Here is a 24,399-nt window from a genome sequence, read left to right as displayed (position 1 = left end):
AGAGGCCTACATCCTCGATGTTGACAACGATATTATTGGATGTATTTTTACCCAGATATATTATAAACATATAAGCAACAACATATGATTTTAAAATGGCTATAAATCAATTATACATCATTTTGTAAATTGTAGTCATTTTGTAATAATTTTGCTTATCTAATAATGTAGAATGTTTTACCATTTTTCTATAGTGTACAATACAGCACTTACAGCATGTTACAGGACTGGGCAACATCACAACAGAAAACAAAACAAAAATAAAAAGTCATCATAAACAACATCAGAGGATGAAGGACATTTCCAGCGGAATTACAGCATGAAAATGTATAGAATATAAAGTATTTTAGCTGAAAGATTTCTTTAAATAATAAGTTGTTTCTATCTCTCTCTCAGGGTCCCCAAGGCCGTAATGGAAGAGATGGTAAAGATGGACTCCCCGGCGTTGCCGGCCCCCCTGGTCCCCCTGGACTTGGAGGAGTAAGTTCAGCAATATCATGATGTCCCTCATTATCTCACTCTAAAAACGAGCATGTTTTAGTCACACATAAAATGGCTGACAATTCTGTAACAAATGTTTTCACTGGCTGGCAATTTTGTCCCCCGAAAATGGAGGACATTTGTAACTCTAAACGTGACCAACAGAACTCATCTGTTTTGGTTTGTTACCGGGGCACTTGGTTCCTCTTCAAATCAGCCATGGTAAAAGTGTTCAGAGTGTCCCTTGAACCTTACCTAGTACTCTCTAGGGATGAGTTCAATTGGGTGGTCTTGACCCCATGACCTCACACATGACCTCATATACGCTTATGACTTTATGCCCTGTTGACCTACGAACCTTTGACTCCACGATGACCCCCTGACATTGTAAATCATAAACATGGCTTACACACACAAAGTGATTGGAGGTGACCTTATATTCTGAGATCATTTCGTTTTAAACTAAAAACGTATTTTCAATACTGGGACAGTTTGTCAATATTGTTCAGTATGGTTCATCATGGTTGACCCTAAGGACTACTACTCTGATGTCTCAGGACCCTCTGGGATTAACCAATGGAATTATGACTACTATACGATTATTTTTTGTCAAACATGGCTTTTATTAATTGTTAATTTCTGTGATAATAATGTGTGTCCCTGTTTTGTTTTACCAGAACTTTGCTGCTCAGTTTGATGGAGGAAAAGGCAGCGACCCCGGACCTGGACCCATGGTGAGGCCCCCGAACACAAGAGAGTGGGACCCTGAATTAACCCCAAAATAAACCCCCCCCCCTAACCAGTTGGCACACCCTGTAGGCCCTGCCTACTTGGCACTAGCACTGGCACTGGCACTGTCCCTGCTTAGCCCTTAGGCCATTATTCCCTTGTCACTAGTCCTTGCCTAGCCCCTGACCCCTAGGCATTTGTGTGGATCTGATAAGATGGATGTAAGCAAGCAATGTGAAAATTCCACCTGACCTATTGGAGGACAAGGTAGAGTTGTAACTGTGAAGCTGATAGTCTTTCATCATCTTATCAGTGCCTATGGAGTAGGCTTTATTCTGGGATTCAGCCAGAAACAGCTTTGTAGATCCTGAGCTGTTACGAAACTGATCATAACCTCTTCATCGTCCAGCATATGACACCAAACCCTGGACATAATAGGTGCACTGCAGTTATTTCCTCTGTAGAGACACATCAAGATATATAGCTAAGTGTTTACCAATGGAATACCAATTCGGTAACCATGAATAATGTATTACCATTTTATTCTCTTCAAATGTTATCCCTCTTCTTCCCAAATCATTTAAGATTTAAATTTGGATAAGATGTCACACATTTCACACAGCCTTTCTCTGCTATTTTAAGCAAAAGTTTTTGTTTGACATTTTTCCAATTTCATTCCCTCTTCACTGATTCATATCTGAATTGGACGTCCATTTTGATTGAACAGCATTAAGATCATGTACAGTAACTTTACTTTGATGTGATTTCAATGTGCTTTGTCTTTCTCTCCTCAGGGTTTGATGGGATCTAGAGGGCCCAACGGACCTCCCGGATCCCCTGTAAGTAGTTCTCAAATGATGTCAAATGACTCAACGTTGTTTCTGTTTCTCATATAAACTCAACATGAAGGCCAGGAGGTTTTCCTGACTCAGTGACCTGGCCAGGAAAAACTCACAGGCCCTAGTACAGCCCCTAACTAGGACCCCTACTATAGCCCCTAACTAGGACCCCTAACTAGGACCCTACTATAGCCACTAACTAGGACCCTACTATAGCCCCTAACTAGGACCCCTACTATAGCCCCTAACTAGGACCCCTACTATATCCCCTAACTAGGACCCCTAACTAGGACCCTACTATAGCCACTAACTAGGACCCTACTATAGTCACTAATTAGGACCCCTACTATAGCCCCTAACTAGGACCCCTACTATATCCCCTAACTAGGACCCCTAACTAGGACCCTACTATAGCCACTAACTAGGACCCTACTATAGTCACTAATTAGGACCCCTACTATATCCCCTAACTAGGACCCCTAACTAGGAGCCTACTATAGCCCCTAACTAGGACCCCTACTATAGCCCCTAACTAGGACCCCTACTATAGCCCCTAACTAGGACCCCTACTATAGCCCCTAACTAGGACCCTACTATAGCCCCTAACTAGGACCCTACTATAGCCCCTAACTAGGACCCTACTATAGCCCCTAACTAGGACCCTACTATAGCCCTTAACTAGGACCCTACTATAGCCCCTAACTACGACCCCTAACTAGGACCCTACTATAGCCACTAATTAGGACCCCTACTATAGCCCCTAGCTAGGACCCCTACTATAGCCCCTAACTAGGACCCTACTATAGCCCCTAACTAGGACCCTACTATAGCTCATTACTAGAACCCCTACTATAGCCCCTAACTAGGACCCCTAACTAGGACCCCTACTATAGCCCCTAACTAGGACCCCTACTATAGCCCCTAGCTAGGACCCCTACTATAGCCCCTAGCTAGGACCCCTACTATAGCCCCTAACTAGGACCCTACTATAGCCCCTAACTAGGACCCTACTATAGCCCCTAACTAGGACCCCTACTATAGCCCCTAACTAGGACCCCTACTATAGCCCCTAGCTAGGTCCCTACTATAGCCCCTAACTACGACCCTACTATAGCCACTAATTAGGACCCCTACTAACTAGGACCCCTAACTAGGACTCTACTATAGCCCCTAAGTAGGACCCCTAACTAGGACCCCTACTATAGCCCCTAAGTAGGACCCCTAACTAGGACCCTTCTATAGCCACTAATTACGACCCCTACTATAGCCCCTAGCTAGGACCCCTACTATAGCCCCTAACTAGGACCCTACTATAGCCCCTAGCTAGGACCCCTACTATAGCCCCTAACTAGGACCCTACTATAGCCCCTAGCTAGGACCTCTACTATAGCCCCTAGCTAGGACCCCTACTATAGCCCCTAACTAGGACCCTACTATAGCCCCTAACTAGGACCCTACTATAGCCCCTAACTAGGACCCCTACTATAGCCCCTAACTAGGACCCTACTATAGCCCCTAACTAGGACCCTACTATAGCCCCTAACTAGGACCCTACTATAGCCCCTAACTACAACCCCTAACTAGGACCCTACTATAGCCACTAATTAGGACCCCTACTATAGCCCCTAAGTAGGACCCCTAACTAGGACTCTACTATAGCCCCTAAGTAGGACCCCTAACTAGGACCCCTACTATAGCCCCTAAGTAGGACCCCTAACTAGGACCCTACTATAGCCACTAATTAGGACCCCTACTATAGCCCCTAGCTTGCACCCTTACTATAGCCCCTAACTAGGACCCCTAATTAGGACCCTACTATAGCTCATTACTAGAACCCCTACTATAGCCCCTAACTAGGACCCCTAACTAGGACCCCTACTATAGCCCCTAACTAGGACCCCTACTATAGCCCCTAACTAGGACCCCTACTATAGCCCCTAACTAGGACCCTACTAGAGCCCCTAACTAGGACCCTACTAGAGCCCCTAACTAGGACCCCTACTATAGCCCCTAACTAGGACCCCTACTATAGCCCCTAACTAGGACCCCTACTATAGCCCCTAACTAGGACCCTACTATAGCCCCTAACTAGGACCCCTACTATAGCTCCTAACTAGGACCCCTACTATAGCCCCTAACTAGGACCCCTAACTAGGACCCTACTATAGCCCCTAACTAGGGATCAGATTACATGTTCAGGATGGACTAAGTCCTGGTTCTACTCATCACACCTAACTGATCACATAGTAATAAAACAATGTCTCATTTGGATAAATCGACTCACTGTTGTGTCGTTTTCCCATCAACAGGGACCCCAAGGATTCACAGGACACGCTGGAGAGCCTGGAGAGCCCGGACAGACTGTAAGATAACTCTCTCATGGAAATTGTAACCCACTGTTACATTATCTCTATAACAGGTTGATCAGAGCTCAGCATGTTACTCTATACATATCCCCTTACTCTCTCTCCTCTACCCCTTCTCCCACATCTTCACCACTGTCCCATGTAGTATAGTTATAGTACAACACACACAGTGATACCTCATAGTCAATTTGGACTAAACAGATATTCATTTCTCATACCTGTACGTTAACCATTTCAACTGTACAGACACAGATGAAGCCATCAACACTACACTACTACACAGAAAGGCAACATTGAACACAGAATTTGACTATGACCTTAACTCTGACCTCTGACATCTCTCTCATCCAAGGGCCCCATTGGTGCTCGTGGACCTCCTGGAGCCGCTGGCAAGCCCGGTGAGGATGTAAGTAAACGGTTAAAATCCTTGGTGTTATTTTGGTCTAAGTGTTGGTTTAATAACTACCTACCTGTGGCGCTACTTGCCTACTGGGGCAATTAGTGAATGTGGAAAATGCTACAGACACATGCTATCATAATAGTGGACCTACAGTATACACATCTAATGCAGCTTGTCTGTTCAATTCTAGGGTAACAACGGCAGACCTGGAAAGCCTGGTGACAGAGGTGGCCCTGGAACTCAGGTAAGGGCAATGTCCAGAGCTGACAGACCTTTAACAAAATATACATTGACACTAAATATACATGAACCTATAAAGTGTTATCAAGTAAAACCTCTTCTTTCCCTCCTCTGTAGGGTGCTCGTGGATTCCCCGGAACTCCTGGACTTCCTGGAATGAAGGGACACAGAGTGAGTATTTACATAAATACCTGCCTGGCCCTGCCTCTCCCAACGACCTCCCAACAACCCTGTTATACAGTATACCTGTTCTGTCCTGGAGACACACCTGGGCAGCATTCAGGAGGGTGCAACGCTCTGAAGGTTACAGATAGAGATGACTTGTATAGAGCTGACATTATTCTCCATTCCACGTGACAGAGAAGCATGTCTGTTCTACGTAATACATGTGTATCTGGATGTTCTGTAATGTTGCACCCCACTGAATGTGACCCAGTCACACACTTCCCTTGTAGTACTCATCTCAAATGACACCCTATTCCCTATCCCCCCCACTGTGGCTCTGGTCAAGTGCACTATGAAGGGAATAGTGTGTATTTTGAGATGCAGATATAGTCTTTAGAAAAGACTAGTAATGATGGGAAATTCTGAGTTTTGTCCCATGAGAAGCTGAGTGAAAATGCATCCCACGTCAAACAGAATACAAGTAGCAGAGATCTCAAGATTAAACTCAAATCAATATTCCCTCACCAGATAATCAATATGAGAATCAATATGATCTGAACGATAAGAGGGTGGGGAAGATCATTTGTTTCCTGTTCTTAATTGATTTTAGACTATAATACTTGTGTATTGTCTCAGGATGCTAACATGTTCTCTTTGTGCTCCAGGGTTACAATGGTCTGGATGGACGCAAGGGAGAGTCTGGTTCAGGAGGTGCTAAGGTAACGTTGCAGCCACAGTACATCCTCCTTAATCACAACCTCATTCATTTATCCCTGTCAAATCCCACAGATAGCACAGGAGGCCTAATGCAGAGGTGTAACAGACATTTAGCTTTCATCTTTGTAGGCCACAGATTAGGCCTAGTCCTGGACTAAAAAAAAACACTTTCAATGGAGAGATCCATTGTGCAAGCTTTTGACTTGACGTATAGGATTAACCTGGGTCCGGAAACCGACCCTGTAACACCGAAAAGTAAAGTGAATTTCACATACAGTAGCACATTTTAGTGCACGTTTAGTCACAATCCAACTACATTGATAGTGGCTACTCAAATACCAGTGGTTGTTTTACCACTTGTTCACCATAGTACCTACATAAATCTACACCCATGTTTACCAATCTAGATATATCCAGTGTTCACACCGTTCGTAACCTATGACCTCCTGTCATCTGAATACGTGTTCTCCTGCTTCTCCCATAGGGTGAGACAGGTGCCCATGGAGCTAACGGAAACCCCGGACCAGCTGTAAGTTCACACATTATGTCACCCTTCTCTTTTTCATCCTATTGTTTCCTAGATGAAAATGTCAAAATTAGCATGTTGTCAGGTGCTAGCCCAAGGCATATGTATCACTAATAGAACATGTCACCTGCATAGCTGAGTCTGAATGTACCTCACATTGATTCTTTACCATTTGTCACATGCAAAATACATTGCGTTCACATAGCTGATTTCAAAGGAAACAGTGGAGATTAATACTTGCTGTATCCTCTTCACTGTCTACTGATCACCAATCACTATGTATTATCCTCGTTGGGAAATCAAATGTACAACCAGTAATATATCATATACTATACTATACTCACTATATACACGCACTTAAAAATAAATACACACTTGTACTCAACCATACTCTCTCTCATCTCTCTCTGCCTCTCTTCCCCACCTCAGGGTTCTCGTGGTCTGAATGGTGAGAGAGGCCGTGCCGGCCCTGCTGGCCCCGCTGGTGCCCGTGGTGCTGATGGAAGCACTGGACCCGCCGGCCCTGCTGTGAGTGCTACTTCTCCTTTGACCCCATAACCTCTGACCCCTTAACCTTATGGCTCACCTAGGAGTGACCCCTCTGTAGAAGTTACTGTATCTGCCTAGTTAAATAAAGGTTACATTTAAAAAAAGATTACAAAAATCTTTAGGCCCAGATCTGATCTAGGATCAGCGTATCCCTCTCGTAATCCTAACCTAAATCAGGTGGAAATGCTAAAACTGAAGTTAGATCGTCCGCTTCTAGGGGTAGCTTCATCTTACAACACTTTCTGTAACCCTTGACCTCTACTTCACTATGTCATCTCTCTATTTCCTGTTTCCCAGGGTCCTCTTGGAGCAGCTGGCCCCCCTGGTTTCCCTGGAGCCCCTGGCCCCAAGGTGAGGGATGTCATCATGGTCATCTCCAAAGCATTTCTTCATGATCACAATCTTTAGTATATCATGGACATTATTAGTGTGGACACCAGAGAAGATTCCCAGTTCTGGCAACCGTAGAACCACATCTAAAGAGCTTTCTCAACACCCATCATGATTCTCTAATTGGTTATCACTATCCGATAATCTGATTGATTTACTGTCTAAACTAAAGGGACCAATCATGTTGACCAAACTAATGATTCCATACATAGTATTCCAATGAGGATTTCTATACCATAAAACATCTATATAACATCTATATAACATCATAAAACATTTTATTACCCATTTGAATGGGTTGTGTGACTCAGTGAAAATGTTACTGTAACAGGGAGAGATTGGAGGTGTTGGAGCCAATGGCCCATCCGGACCTCAGGGAGGCAGAGGAGAGCCCGGTACTAATGGAGCCGTTGGCCCCGTCGGTCCCGTTGTAAGTATACACTACCAACAAACTACAAAATGATCACAGTGTGAAATATGTCATATTGAAGGCTCTGTTGATTTTCTTGTTACCTGGTCCTGAAATGCATACTGTAACTCTCTCCAATGGTCATATATATTTTCCATCATGTTGGTTGGTTTATTGGCATCTCTACACACTTGTCTGTAACACTCTCTCTTTCCTTTTCCTCTCCTTGTAGGGTAACCCTGGTAACAACGGTATCAACGGCGCCAAGGGAGCTGCTGTAAGTATTCTGGCCATAGTTGCATTGTGGTTAGACTAGATTGACAGTCCAAAGGTCATTTAGGGTGAGACAAAGGTCAAGTTGTAGAATCTTGTTCACTTGAGCCTTGGACTCATATAGGCATGATATGAGTTATGATTGAAGCACAGCAGTTGACTTATCAGTAAATAGCACACTCAAATAGCACACTCAAATAGCATCAACGATGAATCGCTTTAGCTTTCCAATTCATGAAGGACAGAAATGAATTCGGTTGTTCCCACATTACATGGAAGTGATATTAGCCATAAGTAACTGTTCTAGTGACACCATTGGGTGATTAGGTAATGTTATGGTAATGTGATTAGGTAATATGATTAGTTAATGTGATTAGGTCATGTGGTTATGGTAATGTGATTAGGTCATGTGGTTATGGTAATGTGATTAGGTCATGTGGTTATGGTAATGTGATTAGGTAAGGTTATGGTAATGTGATTAGGTGACGTTATGGTACTGTGATTAGGTAATGTGATTAGATAATGTGATTAGGTAATGTGATTAGCTAAGGTTATGTAATGTGATTAGGTAAAGTTATGGTCATGTGATTAGGTAAAGTTATGGTCATGTGATTAGGTAATGTTATGATAATGTTTATGCAGTAGGTACTTCAGCTGTCTTCTTACTCACCACTCTTCCATCCTGTGTGTGTTCTAGGGTCTCCCCGGTGTTGCTGGAGCCCCTGGTTTCCCCGGCCCAAGAGGAGGTCCCGGCCCCCAGGGCCCTCAGGGATCCACTGGAGCAAGAGGCCTTGGTGTGAGTACCGCTGGACCTAAAAAGCAGTTCAACAACACTTTACTAACACAATCTGTATGAATATTGAGGTATTGATCATGTATCTGTGTCTCTTTGACTGCAGGGTGACCCTGGACCCTCTGGACAAAAAGGAGATTCTGGTGCTAAGGGAGAGCCTGTGAGTATCCATACTACTGCTGTTTAGCAGTATAGGTATGCTCTAGCATTATGTCAGTACATGGTGTGTGTTTGTGGCAGTCTCTAATGTCTCTGCTTTCTCCTTCAGGGTCACTCTGGTGTCCAGGGTCCCGCTGGTCCCGCTGGTGAGGAGGGCAAGAGAGGCTCAACTGGTGAGGTTGGTGCCACCGGGCCCGCTGGTCTGCGTGGAGCAAGAGTGAGTATATCATACCAGACCCAGTGTGGGGGTACAGTCTTGGTGTATTGCTATAAGGTGCAGGTGAGTGGTTATGGTCGACTCATGTCTGTTTGTGTCTCATAGGGAGGTGCTGGAACTCGTGGTCTGCCTGGTCTGGAGGGAAGAGGTGGTCCCATTGTAAGTCTCCCAAAATATTCTGTTTACTAAAATATTATTAGCCATTATGAAAGTTGTTCAAATGCAGGAAGAAAATAGTGAATTTTACCTTGTAATATAGTGACTGTTATGTACTCATGGGTTCCTCTTCCTCCCCTCTCTGCCAGGGTATGCCCGGAGCTCGCGGAGCCACCGGCCCTGCTGGTATCCGTGGAGCCCCTGGTGATGCCGGCCGTGCTGGCGAGTCTGGTCTGACTGGAGCCAGAGTAAGTGTCACACACACCTGTCAATCATAATGTTTCAATAAGATGTTTAATGGATTCTCTGTTTAATCTCTGAACCAAATATAGCATGTGATCTCTAGCTGTTATGCTGAATGACTAACAAGTTCTGTCTGTTAATAGGGCCTGCCCGGAAACTCTGGACAGGGTGGACCCCCAGGCAAGGAAGGCCCATCTGTAAGTAATTAAACACATCTCCAATATTCATCCTTTCAAACACTGTATATCCTAAAATATTAGAATACAATGAAATTGCTGGTCATGATAATGGATTGGTTCAAAGCACTTACATTCTATTGGTGGTATGGTTACAGTAACCCACCCCATCCACCAACAATGTTAAAACCCACCTAGTGGTGGTGTGCCATATCTGATCCCCGTTGTTTTATGTCCTATTCTAGGGTGCTGCTGGTCTGGACGGACGCACTGGTCCCCCCGGCCCAACTGGACCCAGAGGCCAGCCCGGTAACATCGGATTCCCCGGCCCCAAGGGACCTGGAGTAAGTAGAACCAGGAAGTAAAACCAGGAAGTTGATCTACTAGCATGAGATTGGACTGTGAGAGAGACAGCTGGGTTGTTGATGCACTTCGATATGGGCAAAATAGGATCAAATTAATAAACAGGAAGTGATAAAGATTGCAGAATAGGATCAAAAGAATAAAGAGGAAGTAAAATTGAAGGACAGAATATGGACAGAATATGCTCGTATATTCTGTCAACCAATATGAAACGATGATCATCTGACGTTTCCATGGTCTCTTCTTCATTCTCACCCTCCAGGGTGAGGCTGGCAAGGGTGGTGATAAGGGACCAACTGGTGCAACTGGTCTGAGAGTAAGTATCCCCGCATCAGACAACATTCATTACATGATCAACTCTCTACTAGTCTGAGAGTAAGTACCCCCGCATCAGACAACATTCATTACATTATCAACTCTCTACTGGTCTGAGAGTAAGTACCCCCGCATCAGACAACAATCATTACATTATCAACTCTCTACTAGTCTGAGAGTAAGTACCCCCGCATCAGACAACATTCATTACATTATCAACGCTCTACTGTTAAAGGCATTCATTTACTACTATGGTTGCCATCTCTCAAATTAGCGGTTGGTAAAGCTAAGTATCCTAAATCTGTGACCTCGTATGACTGACGGTACAGAACCAAACAGTCAACCCAAATGTATTACTTACTCTACATCTATAGTCATTTATTACAAAAGAGTTGTGTTTCCTCAATGAACTTTGACTGAACTACCATGGATCATAGATCATTCACCTGCTGCCAGTGTCAGTGTTTCACCTAGCTCTCCCTGTCTCTGCTTAGGGCGGTCCAGGTGCTGATGGTAACAATGGAGCCCCCGGCCCTGCTGGAGTTGTTGTAAGTAGTCTACACTATTTCCTCTAAATACACAGTAAGAACTAGAATCTAATCTTACAGTGAATTGTATTTGATTTGATTGAACTTGATTCTCTCTTCTTCTACAGGGTAACGCTGGTGAGAAGGGAGAGCAGGGACCCTCTGGTGCTCCAGGTTTCCAGGGTCTGCCCGGCCCCGCTGGACCTGCTGGAGAGGCTGGCAAAGCTGGCAACCAAGTGAGCAACTAAACCTAGAACCTGTAACACAAACCCACCGTACATACACAAACACTTCCACAAACCTACATCCACAAACACATAAACACTTCCACAAACCTACATCCACAAAGCCATAACAAACAAACTTCCACAAATACATTTACACTGTAACACAAACTTAACAGCAAATTCCATTTTAGTTTATAGAAATGTTACCTCCTTTTTCCTCAGTTTCAGTATATTCTCTTTATTGTAATAGTATTCTCTATGTAATATCTTGCACTAACAAAGCATTCATCTCTCAACAGGGTATGCCTGGAGACCAGGGACTCCCTGGACCCGCTGGCGTCAAGGTATGTCCACTCATGAATACCTCTCACAGACCATTAACTATGATCTTCTGACAGCTGGTCAACCATACACCTGTTGCCATGCAGATGATCCTGTTCACTCATTTACATCTTTATATACATCTCACACCCACACACCTGTAGTGTATACATACTGTGGTGTGCCCATGACAGAGCTCTGGTGCTGACAGTCGCCCCCTCTCTCTGTCTGTTCCTAGGGAGAGCGTGGAAACTCTGGTCCTGCTGGCTCTGCTGGATCTCAGGGAGCCATCGGTGCTCGTGGACCTGCTGGAACTCCAGGCCCCGATGGTGGCAAGGTGATCCCAGCTCTATGAAGGGCTTAGAACCATTTTACTGTTGTAAATAGGGCAAGGTGATCCCAGCTCTATGAAGGGCTTAGAACCATATTACTGTTGTAAACAATGCCAGAGTTTTTCCTGGTCACGTTGTGTGGTCTGTAAAATGTTCTGGCCCTACAATAGATCTGGTAGTACCAATGTATGGTTTTGATAAAGACATAACCCGATTCTGTATAAGAAATACACCACTGTTCTTTTAAGCACTGTAGTCAAATGAAGCTCCTAACCACTCATGGTCTTGCTCCATGAGACGGATAGCTTATAGGTAGAACCATTCTTCACGAATGTCTGTTTCAGGGAGAGCCTGGTTCTGTCGGCATTGCTGGTGGCCCTGGACACCAAGGACCCGGTGGCATGCCCGGTGAGCGCGGTGCCGGTGGTACTCCTGGACCCAAGGGTGAGAAGGTAAGTCCCCCCGAATCTGCTGCAGGTAAACATATAAAAGTTACATTTCACAAGACAAAAGTTGAATAAAAGCTGTAATTGATGTCAATTATAATTTCTGATGTGAAATGCAGCGCTTGATAATTATTTTACAGTACAAACATTGGGAGAATTTGACATTCTTAGCCTTAATGCAGCATCTTCTCTGATAGACCTTGACTAAAAACAATAATATATAATGGTTATTTTAAACGAGTGACTAACACGTATTTTTCTTTCGAATCTAGGGTGAGGGTGGACACAGAGGACTTGAGGGTAACATGGGAAGAGATGGAGCCCGTGTAAGTTCCTCTCTCATCTCATTAGGTCACTTTCACAGTGAAAATAACATCTAATACATTGTTATTCTGTCTGTATTGTGTTTTAGTCTGACTTTGTGCCTTGTGTCTCTTTCTAGGGTGCCCCCGGACCAAGTGGACCCCCTGGACCTTCCGGTGCTAATGGTGAAAAGGTAAACAGCCTGAATATCGTCTCTCTTAGTCCTCAACACATGAAAGGATAGCAAAGGATGAATGAAACACATTGGTTCAGATGATGAGAAATATTGTGGGGCTCACTTAGGGAAGATTTGTCAACGATTATGCACATCCAAGAAATCCAAGATGGGTAACCGTTCACTCACCTGCAGAGCAGGAATAGCGAGGCTTCTTTTAGATTCTTTGACTCTTCACAAGTGATCAAGATATGGAATGGACTATATTGTTGAGTATGGTCATTCTGAATATTTGGACAACAACAAAGGCCTCTGTAGTCCAGACCAGAGAGAAGAACTAGTAGCGCCCCACCTGCCATGGTCCGTGCTATCCGGGATCCTTGAAGTGTCCCTACCCCATTGAAGTTGAAATTATATACAGCTAAAATTTGAAATGGTTATGGTTAGGTAATGGTTATGGTTAAGTTAGGAGTTTGGGTTTAGGGTATGGATGTCCCAAGGATTCCAGATAGCACTGACCCACCTGCCACAGCTTCTGAATCTAGAATCTCAACGTCGCCATTTGCTGGACAGTTTTCAGTAGCACACTGCCAAGGTCCAAACATCTGATGTCATCTTCAAGTGATGGAAACCTGTGTCATGGTCAGGAGGGTACACCATAGCGCCAATATATTGTTTTACGATTTGCATCAGAAAACAAAACATTTCTGATTGGACAAGTACCTCCCTGTTTCAATTTCTGATTGGAAAAGTACCTCCATGTTTCAAAAACATTTTCTTCCGAGCTGTGCCTACTGGACATGCCCCTGGAAGACACAACACTGCCTGAACACCTGCTCTATTATACACCATCACACTTCAAATGCATCTACCAGGATATGGCAACTCATTGTTTTGCCTGTTTTGAAACAAATGGTAGTTAATACGCTTCAACTTGAATACTGGACATCCTGTGGAACTTGAAAGGCTAGGGTTCATTGATCAAAGTTATGCAGACCATGAAGAAATGTTCTACATCCGAGCCATTTCCAAGCTGATTCTTTTCAGATTTTTAGATTGATATTGATCTTTTTTGAGTTGATTCAGCCTTTACATTTTCCATCTTTGCACTCTTTCAGGGTGAGTCTGGCTCCTTCGGCCCTGCCGGACCTGCTGGTCTTCGTGGACCCAATGTAAGTACCTACAACTACTTGTATAACACATTATCACACTTCAAAGGAATTAAGGACTAACATGATCTACTATTCAGAATGTCTTCCCAAAAGACATTACACCAGTCAACCCTATCATGTTCCTGCTCTGTTTTAGGGAGAGCGTGGAGAGGGTGGACCTGCCGGACCTCCCGGCTTCGCCGGACCCCCTGTAAGTACTGCTTCGGTTGATACCCTGAAACCACACATAAACATGTCACATGTATGCATCAGAATATAGTGATTTTCTTTAACATGGAGACGTATACCCTCAAACATGTGTTAAATTTTGTGTACACGCGCCAACACACACACACTACCTTGTGTTGCTGCGGCCCTTGTTCTGTTCTGACCCATGTCTTTGTGTTCCATGCAGGGTTCTGATGGTCAGCCTGGACCTAGAGGAGACAAAGGACCCGCTGGTGGAAAGGGAGATGTCGGCCCCGCCGGCCCTGCTGGACCTGCTGGCCAATCTGGACCTTCTGTAAGTCTCACTCAGAAATGCTATCTTCAACAGGAATCAACTATATCCATTCACACAGACATCATGTACTGTAAATCCTCACTGAGAATTATATAATTGACTGACTTTTCTTGTCTTCTTGTCTAGGGTGCTAGTGGACCCGCTGGCCCCCCTGGTGGTCGTGGTGATGCTGGACCTTCTGTAAGTACTGTCACTGATATCACACACACGACACCACAGGAGGCAGCTGAGGGGAGGACGGCTCATAATAGTGGCTGTAATGGAGTAAATGGAACGGTATCAACCACATGGAAACTATTTGTTTCATACCATTCCAATGACTTCATTCCAGCCATTACTATGAGCTCATCCTCCCCAATTAAGGTGCCACCAGCCGCCTGTGAACGACACCCCGTCTCTCTGTGACCCAGTGACCTTGGCTGCTTTCTACCTTTGACCTCTGTTCTTTCTCTTCAGGGTCTGACTGGTTTCCCTGGTGCTGCCGGTAGAGTTGGAGGCCCCGGTCCCGCTGTAAGTACACACACACACACACACACACACACACATACACACACACCTCTCACTTTTTTCCCCTGAATAACCACTTGTACCGTCCTCTTCCCTACACACAGGGTATTTCTGGGCCCCCTGGCTCCGCCGGTCCCGCTGGTAAGGATGGCCCTCGTGGTCTCCGTGGTGATCCTGGTCCCGGGGGACCTCAGGGAGAGCATGGACAAATTGGACCCGCTGGTATCGCTGGAGACAAGGGACCCACTGGAGAGAGCGGTCCTCCCGTAAGTCTTCATAGCTCCCATTGAGGCTTCTTCTCAAGAATGAATGAGATTTATGTCGTGCCTTTCACTAGCCTGGTCCCAGATCTGTTTGTGCTGTTTTGCAATAGGACCATAGGAGTTGGCAAAACAGCACAGAACAGATCTGGGACCAGTCTAGCTTTTCATTTGGTCTCAAGGCGTTTTACATTGTTTGGGCTGCGTAACAAAACACCCCCATTCTCCACTAATGGTGATAGGGGGAAGTGATTGTGTTTCTTTCTCTGTTCTCTGCTTTTCTCCACTCTCACCTCCTGATCTCCTGTCCCTGTTCAGGGTGCTCCTGGTACCGCTGGACCCCAAGGTGTGCTCGGACACGCTGGCTTCGTTGGTCTGCCTGGTTCCCGTGGTGACAAGGGTCTTCCTGGCGGTCCTGGTGCTGTGGTGAGAACATTACACCTTCTGTTATTTCAAAACATTATTCAAACTGCCTTAGCAGACACATCCGACTGCAGAACAAAAAAAAGCTCTGGAAAATGTGCTATTTGGCATATAATATTGGAATGATCAAAAATGGGCTAAATCACACTTCTTGAAAATGACAGGCTATTCCAGACTAGTGCAGCCCATACAACAATATTAGTCTGCGTTGCAATCCATTGAGGAGTTATGGATACAGTACATTGACTGCGTTACTATGGTATGTGCTTGTACTGTGTTGATCCTGTGATACTGTGTGCCATTCAGGGTGAGCCTGGTAGACTTGGACCCGCTGGTGCCTCTGGACCCCGTGGTCCCGCTGGTAACATTGGCATGCCCGGTATGACTGGTACTCAGGGAGAGGCTGGACGTGAGGTAAGGATTCATTCATTGATTTGTTAAACAAGTACTTAAGTAAACAAATGGCTCAAAATCGAAATTACAGTTCACGTGCAGTTCCCATGGCAGTGCAATTAACATGCTATTTTGTCACCCCACAGGGTAGCCCTGGCAACGATGGACCTCCCGGCCGTCCCGGAACTGCTGGCTTCAAGGTACACTCCTCTCTGTCATGTGTGGTGTAGGGTGAAGTTGCCCCTAGACGCTGATCTGGGAGTCAGTTTTGCATTTTCCCCACTAATGGTTAAGGTTAGGATTGGGAGAGGGGAAGCTGATTCCATTTTACAGGCTTCATCACAGGAACATGAAACATTCATATGAACGGACCTTCATATCATTTGAAACAATGTCTTGAACTTTCAACTTTGAACCTTGAACTTTGCCCCCTTGCAGGGTGACCGTGGTGAGCCTGGTTCTCCTGGAGCCCTTGGAAGCTCTGGTCAACCCGGACCTAACGGACCCTCCGGCGCCGTCGGCAGACCTGGAAACCGTGGAGAGTCTGTAAGTTCATATTCACATAAAGCAGACATAACTTCTACACTACACAAAGGAACTGTTACTGTGGTTCCATCTCTTAATCTTCTTCTCTTCCTCTCTAGGGCCCAACTGGAAATGGTGGTCCCGTCGGTGCTGCTGGTGCCCGTGGTGCCCCCGTGAGTACCTTATCCAACCTCATCTTGACTCGGACGGCTGAATTAAAACTTGTCTAATCATTTCAACTATCATAATGCATCACCGTAGCCTAATTGTGCCTATACTGTAGGTCTATATGAAATAACGCACGTCTGTTATGGTTCTGTCTCCTTGTGTTGTAGGGCCCCGCTGGTCCCCGTGGAGAGAAGGGTGGGGCTGGAGAGAAAGGAGACAGAGGCATGAAGGGTCTGCGTGGACATGGTGGTCTCCAGGGAATGCCCGGACCAAACGTAAGTCATGATGACTGCTCTGACCCTCCATCTATCCATCCATCCCACATGATCTAATCTCATATCCTGAAATAGCCCATATCCCCAAGTTTGTATCACCTCCATTTCATTTACAGAAGCCTTATAGCCACGTCACGTAAAAATCGGAATAATTTACTGTATGACAATGTTCTTATGCTGTAGCTACCCCTGAGGTCTACTATCTTGCCATATCCCGCCCCTGCAGTATTCTGTATCTACCCCTGAGGTCTCTAATCTAACCATATCTCTCCCCTCCAGGGACCATCTGGTGAGACTGGCTCTGCTGGTATCACTGGACCTGCTGGACCCAGAGTAAGTAACCAGTGCTATCCACATCAAACTCCCTCCATTGTATCTTCCTCCAACTAGACAGATAAAAGACATGTATTGACACCTGTCCTTGTCATCTCCCTCTGCTTGTCTCTAGGGCCCTGCCGGACCCCATGGTCCCCCTGGTAAGGATGGTAGAGCTGGAGGTCATGGTGCTATCGGACCTGTTGGACACCGTGGTTCCCCTGGACATCTCGGACCTGCTGTGAGTATATCTAGTACTCACACACCTGCCTCAGTCAGTCAGCCAGTCAGTCAGACAAAGCCACAGTATGGCTGACAAAGGGGGATGATCTAATAAGCTCTGTGTAAAGGCAGATACTAGCTGTTAACATCCCAACACAATGTATCTAGGCTAACATGTATTTGTGAAGTTATGTTTAAGCTAATTACAAGTTACACTTGTAGTGACCTTTGACCAAGGTTGAGGTTGTTAACTCTCTTCTCTCGCCCACAGGGTCCCCCCGGCTCTCCTGGTCTTCCCGGACCCGCAGGTCCCGCTGGTGGCGGATACGATCAGTCTGGTGGTTACGATGAGTACAGAGCCGACCAGCCCTCTCTCAGGGCCAAGGACTACGAGGTGGACGCCACCATCAAGTCCCTAAACTCCCAGATCGAGAACTTGCTCACCCCCGAGGGTTCCAAGAAGAACCCCGCCCGTACCTGCAGAGACATCAGACTCAGCCACCCCGAATGGAGCAGCGGTGAGTTGGTACCACAGACACATCTCTGTCTATCTCTTTATTGATTGGTTGACTCACTGAGGTGCCTTAGAACCATCATACTCTCTTAACCAATAAAATATCTACATCCTACGAGTCTCAACAACTTTCTACCTCTTTATCTATCACTCTACATTTCACTACCAATACTCTCCTTGAGCGATCAAACTCATAAAATATACAGTATCATGTCGAACCTGAAAATTAAACAACACCTAAACAAAGTAAAACCCCAGTGAAGTATTAATAATAGTGTTAGTAGTATTATCAGTGCCAATCAATGTTTCTCATTCTTGTCCTCCCCTGCAGGTTTCTACTGGATCGACCCCAACCAGGGTTGCATCGCTGACGCCATCAAGGCCCACTGCGACTTCTCCACCGGACACACCTGCATCCACCCTCACCCAGAGAGCATCGCCCGCAAGAACTGGTACAGGAGCTCTGAGAACAAGAAGCACGTCTGGTTCGGAGAGACCATTAACGGTGGTACTGAGGTGAGCAGACTGAACCTGTACTGATTCTAATGACAAGAGCGGACAGTTTGAACATCAGGAAGACACATTGATTTGATTGGCACACCAGTCTGATTTGAGGCATGTTTTACTAGTATAGTATTGAACCATGTGTTTGGCTTACATTAATATCCACTACCCTTAACATGATTGTATTGGTTCCATTTTAAGGAGATCATCAGACATCTATCTATACGAATCTTCACCCAGGTTTTTTTTCTAAATGCTTGAGACTATATCTTGACACTGATCCTGTCTTAATTCCTCCTATGTTTCACAGTTTGCGTACAATGACGAGACCCTGAGCCCACAGAGCATGGCCACTCAGCTGGCCTTCATGCGTCTCCTGGCCAACCAGGCCACCCAGAACATCACGTACCACTGCAAGAACAGCGTGGCGTACATGGACGGAGAGAACGGCAACCTGAAGAAGGCCGTGCTCCTGCAGGGCTCCAACGACGTGGAGCTGAGTGCCGAGGGCAACAGTCGCTTCACTTTCAACGTTTTGGAGGACGGCTGCACTGTAAGTCCCCTTTCTATTTACACCGCAATGTCTGGAACAATAGCTTTGTTCGTTCTCTCTCTGTGCTCACTCACACAAATAGATGCAGTGCATGGTGGAAGGGTTAACTCAGGCTCAGGGTAGTTTTCTGTAACTTATTGGTTAGTGAAAGAGTTTGGGAATCTGACTCTTTACTTAAAGTATCATAGGCTACTTAGGGTGTTATTGTAAGTGAAGCATTTGTATGTTTTCACGATTTGATATACTGAGTGGGTGCACTATTCTGATACATGGTTTCTCCTTTTGTCCTACCTCTGCAGAGACACACTGGCCAGTGGAGCAAGACAGTCATTGAATACAGAACAAATAAACCATCTCGCCTGCCCATCCTCGACATTGCACCTTTGGACATTGGTGGAGCTGATCAAGAGTTTGGTTTGGACATTGGCCCAGTCTGTTTCAAATAAATGGACTCATGATAAATTAAAAAAGAGAGAAAGAAAAAAAAGAATCTCTGCCCTTCTTTCTGTGTTGTTTTTATACTGAATGCTGATTTTCCTCTGCGCATCCACTTGCTTAAGCTGGGCTCTATCGGAGAGGACCAATGGACTGAACGGAGCGTTGTGCAATGCAAATTAATACAGCAGCCCAAAGAGACGCGGGAAAACACCATGTTGTGGGACATGTCATCATTTTGTAAAAAATAAAAGAAGTGTAATAAAAACGCATCACTTTGTGCTCTTTGTATATCTTCCAAAGAGGAGGTTTAAAACCACAAAAATATTACAAAAAAAGGTTGAAGCTACCTCATGCCTGTTTTTTAGAAAAAATATTGAGAACCTGTCTGATCCACAACCTAGAAGTTACGAGTTCTAAGGCTTCAAGCTCCGTCCTGTATCAAAGGTGCTGAATTACTTGAAGCAGAGACCTATGGTGCTAAACATACAGCTGTGTAGGAGCAGGAAACCACTCTCATTCTTACTGTGTTTCTTTGTATTGACTTTGATGAGTCTTGCACAGGTCCCCCCTGATTAACCCCATTTTAAGCAGGTGGAATTTTCTGGTCTGATGTTTGTCTGGTTTTGACCGTTTTTTAAAGTTTTTTTTTGTTCATTTTTGTCTAGAAGTTTTGATTTGTTTTTGTTCAGCCATTTTTCTCCTTCAATTCCCTCCTTCAATGCAGTGTTCATGCTGACAGCACATTATTTCATCCATTTTTAATGGATTTTAGGCGGCCTCTCTCTCAAAAGAAAAAACCCACAAAGTTTATTGTACCTATTTTGTATATGTGAGATGTTTAAATCAATTGTGAAAAGTTCTGAAATAAAGCATGTCCAATGTTCCCAAACACCATTCAATGACTAAAGTGCTTTCATGTTTTATAATGATAATATCATTAAATGATGTTGGCGTTGATTGATTGTTTTGTGTTTTTGGTTAGATAAAGTACTTTAACTTTTCCTTTCACATGTCATTTTCAACCAAGAGGAGAATACAAAGACCCTGCCAGTATTCAAGTAACTTCTTTAATCATCATGACCTATGTTCTATAAGTCATTGTCAACCAAAGGCCTATACTTTTTACAATAGTTTAGGAATCAAATAGGCCTAAAAGTACATGAATACAGATGCTTGTTTACAATTGTTTGTTAAATTCATTTTTCTTGCTTGTAAACAAATTTTTCAATGCATCCAGTGCCTCTGACAATAGACATTTCTAATATTTCATCTTGCATAATTAAAGTAACATTTTGTATTCAAATAGAATTGTGATATTTGGGTCACAAAGGCTTCAATAAAAAAGTATGCAGCAGTGTTGCATGTACACTATACAAGATTATCGGCATGTTTACATTCCTCCCACAGTGGACTTCTAGGTAACCTCATCCCTGCAGGCTCGAATTGCTGGAGCAGACAGAGAGCGAGCCGGCTGGTGCACGAGTTTAATTTACGCAATGTTGACATAGCGCCGCTCAGTGGTTTATGAGTCAAGAACAGATCCGGTAGAAGTTGCCTCTAAGGCTAAGCAAAGTCATAAAATCAGTTCCCCATATACCCAAGAAGACGAGGGACAGAACAGGGTAAGTATATGGCTCTGTTTGAATACTCAAAAAAAATTTATACATTTTAAGTAATCTGCACTGATCTGATGAAATTGGATTGATAAAACCATCCCGGGAGAAACGGTGCTCCTCTCATAGTCATTTACAGATCAGTTACAGATCGACAGTGCTTATAAGCCTGAACACAACCGGTGAAAACTGATATAATAAAATTCAAACCATTGTGCCGAAGGATGTCATTAAATAGGCCTAGGTTAGGTTAGTGGCTGGGTCAGAGGCAGGCCTTCCTGTACTGCTGTTGTGTCAAGCACATAATGGTTTAGAGCAATGTTATTATAGTAAACGAAAACTGAACCGAAAACAAATAATGAAAAAAAAACATTTAGTAAACTGAAATAAAATCAATTTCAACCTGTTAAAAAAAACTAAAACTATACTGAAACAATAATCTTTGACTCCAAAACTAACTAAAATAAAAGACAGTAAAAAATATAATGAATTATGTTTAGTTTTAGTATTTTTTTCTCATCTTTGAGCTTTTTGGAGGTTTTCAAGCTACCGAAGCTGCATCCAGAAGATGGCGACAGGATGAAATCAAAGATTCTTACAGGCTTCATACACTCTAAAAAGGTTCCTGGAGTATTCTTTAGGTTAGGGGTTCTTCAAATTGAAACTGTGGGGGAACCCCTATAAGTTCTTCAAATAACCCTTTGAAAGGGTTCTTCTTTTAATGGCTCCTCGAACAACCTTAGAAGAACCTTTTGGGGTTAATTTTTAACTGCCCCCCCTCCCCTATTATTATTAATAATAATAAATAATACTAATAACAACACACATAACAATAACACAATATTTTAGTTGTCAGTGTGGATTATGATTTTAGTGGCAAAGCAGAATAAAAAAATCTAAATATGAGGTAAACTCCCAGCAGAGCCCCATGTCCAATGGGTATATACTCTGGCTTGTTGATGTTATGTGTTGATGTTCTCCGTATCCATAGCCAGAATGATTTTGCAGTGCATGGTGGTCAAACAGGTATCCTGTGTTATTCATCAGAGGTGTAGGGAAGGTGAAGTCTATGAATCCAAAAAATAGTAATTATACAGATGATTAACAAAACATGCCACAACAGAATTAATAACTTGTTTTTTTGTGGTGAATGTGAATGAAAAAAGCTGTTTTGATAATGGTTTTCATACACATACCTTGTCCATAATGTACAGGCCTATGGGATATTCATTGATGAGGTAAGGGAAGAGGATGGTACATGTGATCTCCATAACATACCAATAGACATACTTTCGTATGCCTCATCGTCTGTATACCTGCAGACACAGACACAAAAGTGAGCAGTTCAGTCATCTGCACACAATGCTGCTAGCCTTCAACATATTCTAATAGCATACATATTCTTACCTCTTTGTTGATTGATATGCATTGAATTGTGTCCATTATCTGTTCTAGAAAGATTTGCACAAATATTAAGAGATAGATGGTATCATCACAAAACAATATAAATGTAGATCATATAAGGGACAAACCTTACCTTAAATTGAGGAGATCTTTACATTTTTCAGTTAAGTGCCTGCACCTGCTGTCCTTTCAAATTCAAATCCAAACTTTTAGTTGGGCAGTTAGGTTCTTGCAAGAACCCCCACCAACTAAGGAGGTTCCTCAATGAACCCCACCACCTATGGGGTTCTTGGAATAACCTTTTGAGGGCAATTTTCAGTGCCAAGAACCCTATGGTTCTTCAAAGAACTTTGAGAATTTTAGAAGAACCCTCGTTGAACCCCTAATTTTTAGTGTACGCATGCGTGTTACCTACGGCCGCCACTTCTCCAGATGCGCAATATTTTCTGTGGGAGAGTTTCAGGAAAGCAAACTAAATCAAACTAAGAGCATATTATATTTTCATAGCTGATGTGAAATTTCCTACATGTCAGTAGCCCATTCGAATCGGCCGCAAATAAGAGTAAATGCCCATTCAGAGAGCAACACACACACACAAGCTATAGCAAGAGAGCAGGGATGAGACAAAAAGTAGGCTATTTGCCGTTTTCATAGTATTGATGTCCCTTTTTCCATAGCCTAGCACTTTGTGCAATGCAAATGAATCAGAATCACCTTAATTCGCCAAGTACATTTGCACATACTCATAATGTTACTTGGTGATATGGTGCTGCTAGTGATAGACAACATTTAGACACATGATACAGACAGCGGAGTTTAAACAAAGTTTACATACATTATATACAATGAACAGAGTGAACGTTTGCCTACTTCTTTAAGTTGGGCTACACACGCTATTGGTTCTATACTACTGCAAAATGTACACAAATGTAGGCTTAGCTGAAATACAGTCATATACACAACTGTCATTTTGCACACTGCGGTAAAGCACGGCTCTGTCACTGCTAGCCTCAAGTCTCATATCTGTGCCATATGCACGAGTATACGCGATTTCACCGAGCATCTTTGTGATGTTGTCACTTGATTTCCAAAATTATTGAAACCGTGGCGAGGTGGCCAGTCCATCTCTGATCAATAAGGATTTTCAGTTTTTCCCCAGTGTACTGTGCAACCACCGTTGGTTTCCTAAATAAATTGTATAGAGAGCTAAACACATTTTTTTTAAGTCCTCTATTGTCTGGAGTCAAATCGTCTAAAAGTCGAATGCGCACAAGATGGAGAGATAAAACATTATTGCGCAAGCAAACACTTGCGTCACTGCTCTCTAACCTGATTTTTGATGATAGATGGCTGACAATAGGGAGGTACGTTTTATAGTTTTTCAGTAGAGAAACTAACCAACCAACTATCTAGATAATCAACTATGATTTAAACATTGACATTTAAGTTGGTAGTTATTTGGTCTTCTGTTATTAAAGCAGGCTATTATTGAGCCAAGCTAGGTTAACCTGTTTAGGATAGGGGGCAGTATTTTCACGGTCGGATAAAAAATGTACCCGATTTAATCTGGTTATTACTCGTGCCCAGAAACTAGAATATGCATATAATTAGTAGATTTGGATAGAAAACACCCTAAAGTTGCTAAAACTGTTTGAATGGTGTCTGTGAGTATAACAGAACTAATATGGCAGGCCAAAACCTGAGAAGATTCTATATGGGAAGTGCCCTGTCTGACCATTTCTTGGCCTTCTGTAGCCTCTTTATCGAAAATACAG

The 24,399-nt window shown here is 43.8% G+C and overlaps 1 protein-coding gene and 1 long non-coding RNA gene across 5 annotated transcripts in view; one reads left to right on the top strand and one right to left on the bottom strand.

Annotated features, from left to right (window-relative positions):
- LOC106588939 (collagen alpha-2(I) chain) overlaps positions 1–20,501 on the top strand; it is a 24,957-nt gene extending 4,456 nt beyond the window's left edge. For 2 of the 3 annotated variants that reach the window (XM_014178511.2, XM_014178510.2), the window contains 46 exons: positions 397–480; positions 1,158–1,214; positions 2,004–2,048; positions 4,358–4,411; positions 4,767–4,820; positions 5,005–5,058; positions 5,172–5,225; positions 5,885–5,938; positions 6,421–6,465; positions 6,892–6,990; positions 7,309–7,362; positions 7,733–7,831; positions 8,043–8,087; positions 8,781–8,879; positions 8,983–9,036; positions 9,145–9,252; positions 9,358–9,411; positions 9,558–9,656; positions 9,795–9,848; positions 10,073–10,171; positions 10,453–10,506; positions 11,000–11,053; positions 11,161–11,268; positions 11,559–11,603; positions 11,819–11,917; positions 12,257–12,364; positions 12,631–12,684; positions 12,801–12,854; positions 13,955–14,008; positions 14,145–14,198; positions 14,403–14,510; positions 14,637–14,690; positions 14,967–15,020; positions 15,122–15,283; positions 15,596–15,703; positions 16,007–16,114; positions 16,240–16,293; positions 16,532–16,639; positions 16,738–16,791; positions 16,954–17,061; positions 17,341–17,394; positions 17,510–17,617; positions 17,870–18,116; positions 18,444–18,628; positions 18,927–19,169; positions 19,469–20,501. In XM_014178511.2, the coding sequence (XP_014033986.1) occupies positions 397–480; positions 1,158–1,214; positions 2,004–2,048; positions 4,358–4,411; positions 4,767–4,820; positions 5,005–5,058; positions 5,172–5,225; positions 5,885–5,938; positions 6,421–6,465; positions 6,892–6,990; positions 7,309–7,362; positions 7,733–7,831; positions 8,043–8,087; positions 8,781–8,879; positions 8,983–9,036; positions 9,145–9,252; positions 9,358–9,411; positions 9,558–9,656; positions 9,795–9,848; positions 10,073–10,171; positions 10,453–10,506; positions 11,000–11,053; positions 11,161–11,268; positions 11,559–11,603; positions 11,819–11,917; positions 12,257–12,364; positions 12,631–12,684; positions 12,801–12,854; positions 13,955–14,008; positions 14,145–14,198; positions 14,403–14,510; positions 14,637–14,690; positions 14,967–15,020; positions 15,122–15,283; positions 15,596–15,703; positions 16,007–16,114; positions 16,240–16,293; positions 16,532–16,639; positions 16,738–16,791; positions 16,954–17,061; positions 17,341–17,394; positions 17,510–17,617; positions 17,870–18,116; positions 18,444–18,628; positions 18,927–19,169; positions 19,469–19,615 (3,951 nt within the window). In that variant the 3' untranslated portion in view covers positions 19,616–20,501. The remainder of the gene's footprint in view (positions 1–396; positions 481–1,157; positions 1,215–2,003; positions 2,049–4,357; positions 4,412–4,766; positions 4,821–5,004; positions 5,059–5,171; positions 5,226–5,884; positions 5,939–6,420; positions 6,466–6,891; positions 6,991–7,308; positions 7,363–7,732; positions 7,832–8,042; positions 8,088–8,780; positions 8,880–8,982; positions 9,037–9,144; positions 9,253–9,357; positions 9,412–9,557; positions 9,657–9,794; positions 9,849–10,072; positions 10,172–10,452; positions 10,507–10,999; positions 11,054–11,160; positions 11,269–11,558; positions 11,604–11,818; positions 11,918–12,256; positions 12,365–12,630; positions 12,685–12,800; positions 12,855–13,954; positions 14,009–14,144; positions 14,199–14,402; positions 14,511–14,636; positions 14,691–14,966; positions 15,021–15,121; positions 15,284–15,595; positions 15,704–16,006; positions 16,115–16,239; positions 16,294–16,531; positions 16,640–16,737; positions 16,792–16,953; positions 17,062–17,340; positions 17,395–17,509; positions 17,618–17,869; positions 18,117–18,443; positions 18,629–18,926; positions 19,170–19,468) is intronic. The other variant, XM_014178512.2, reaches the window with a different exon arrangement.
- On the bottom strand, positions 19,683–24,399 carry LOC123730909 (uncharacterized). 2 transcript variants are annotated; one of them, XR_006762353.1, is made up of 3 exons: positions 22,628–24,361; positions 22,417–22,536; positions 19,683–22,287 (listed from the first exon to the last, which is right to left on the bottom strand). It is a non-coding gene; the product is annotated as an uncharacterized lncRNA (long non-coding RNA). The 2 variants fall into 2 exon arrangements; XR_006762352.1 differs by having other exon boundaries at positions 22,417–24,399.

The sequence above is a fragment of the Salmo salar genome, chromosome ssa27 (assembly GCF_905237065.1).
Source record: "Salmo salar chromosome ssa27, Ssal_v3.1, whole genome shotgun sequence".
Taxonomy (NCBI): Eukaryota; Metazoa; Chordata; class Actinopteri; order Salmoniformes; family Salmonidae; genus Salmo; species Salmo salar.
This window is presented reverse-complemented; position numbering and strand designations above follow the sequence as displayed.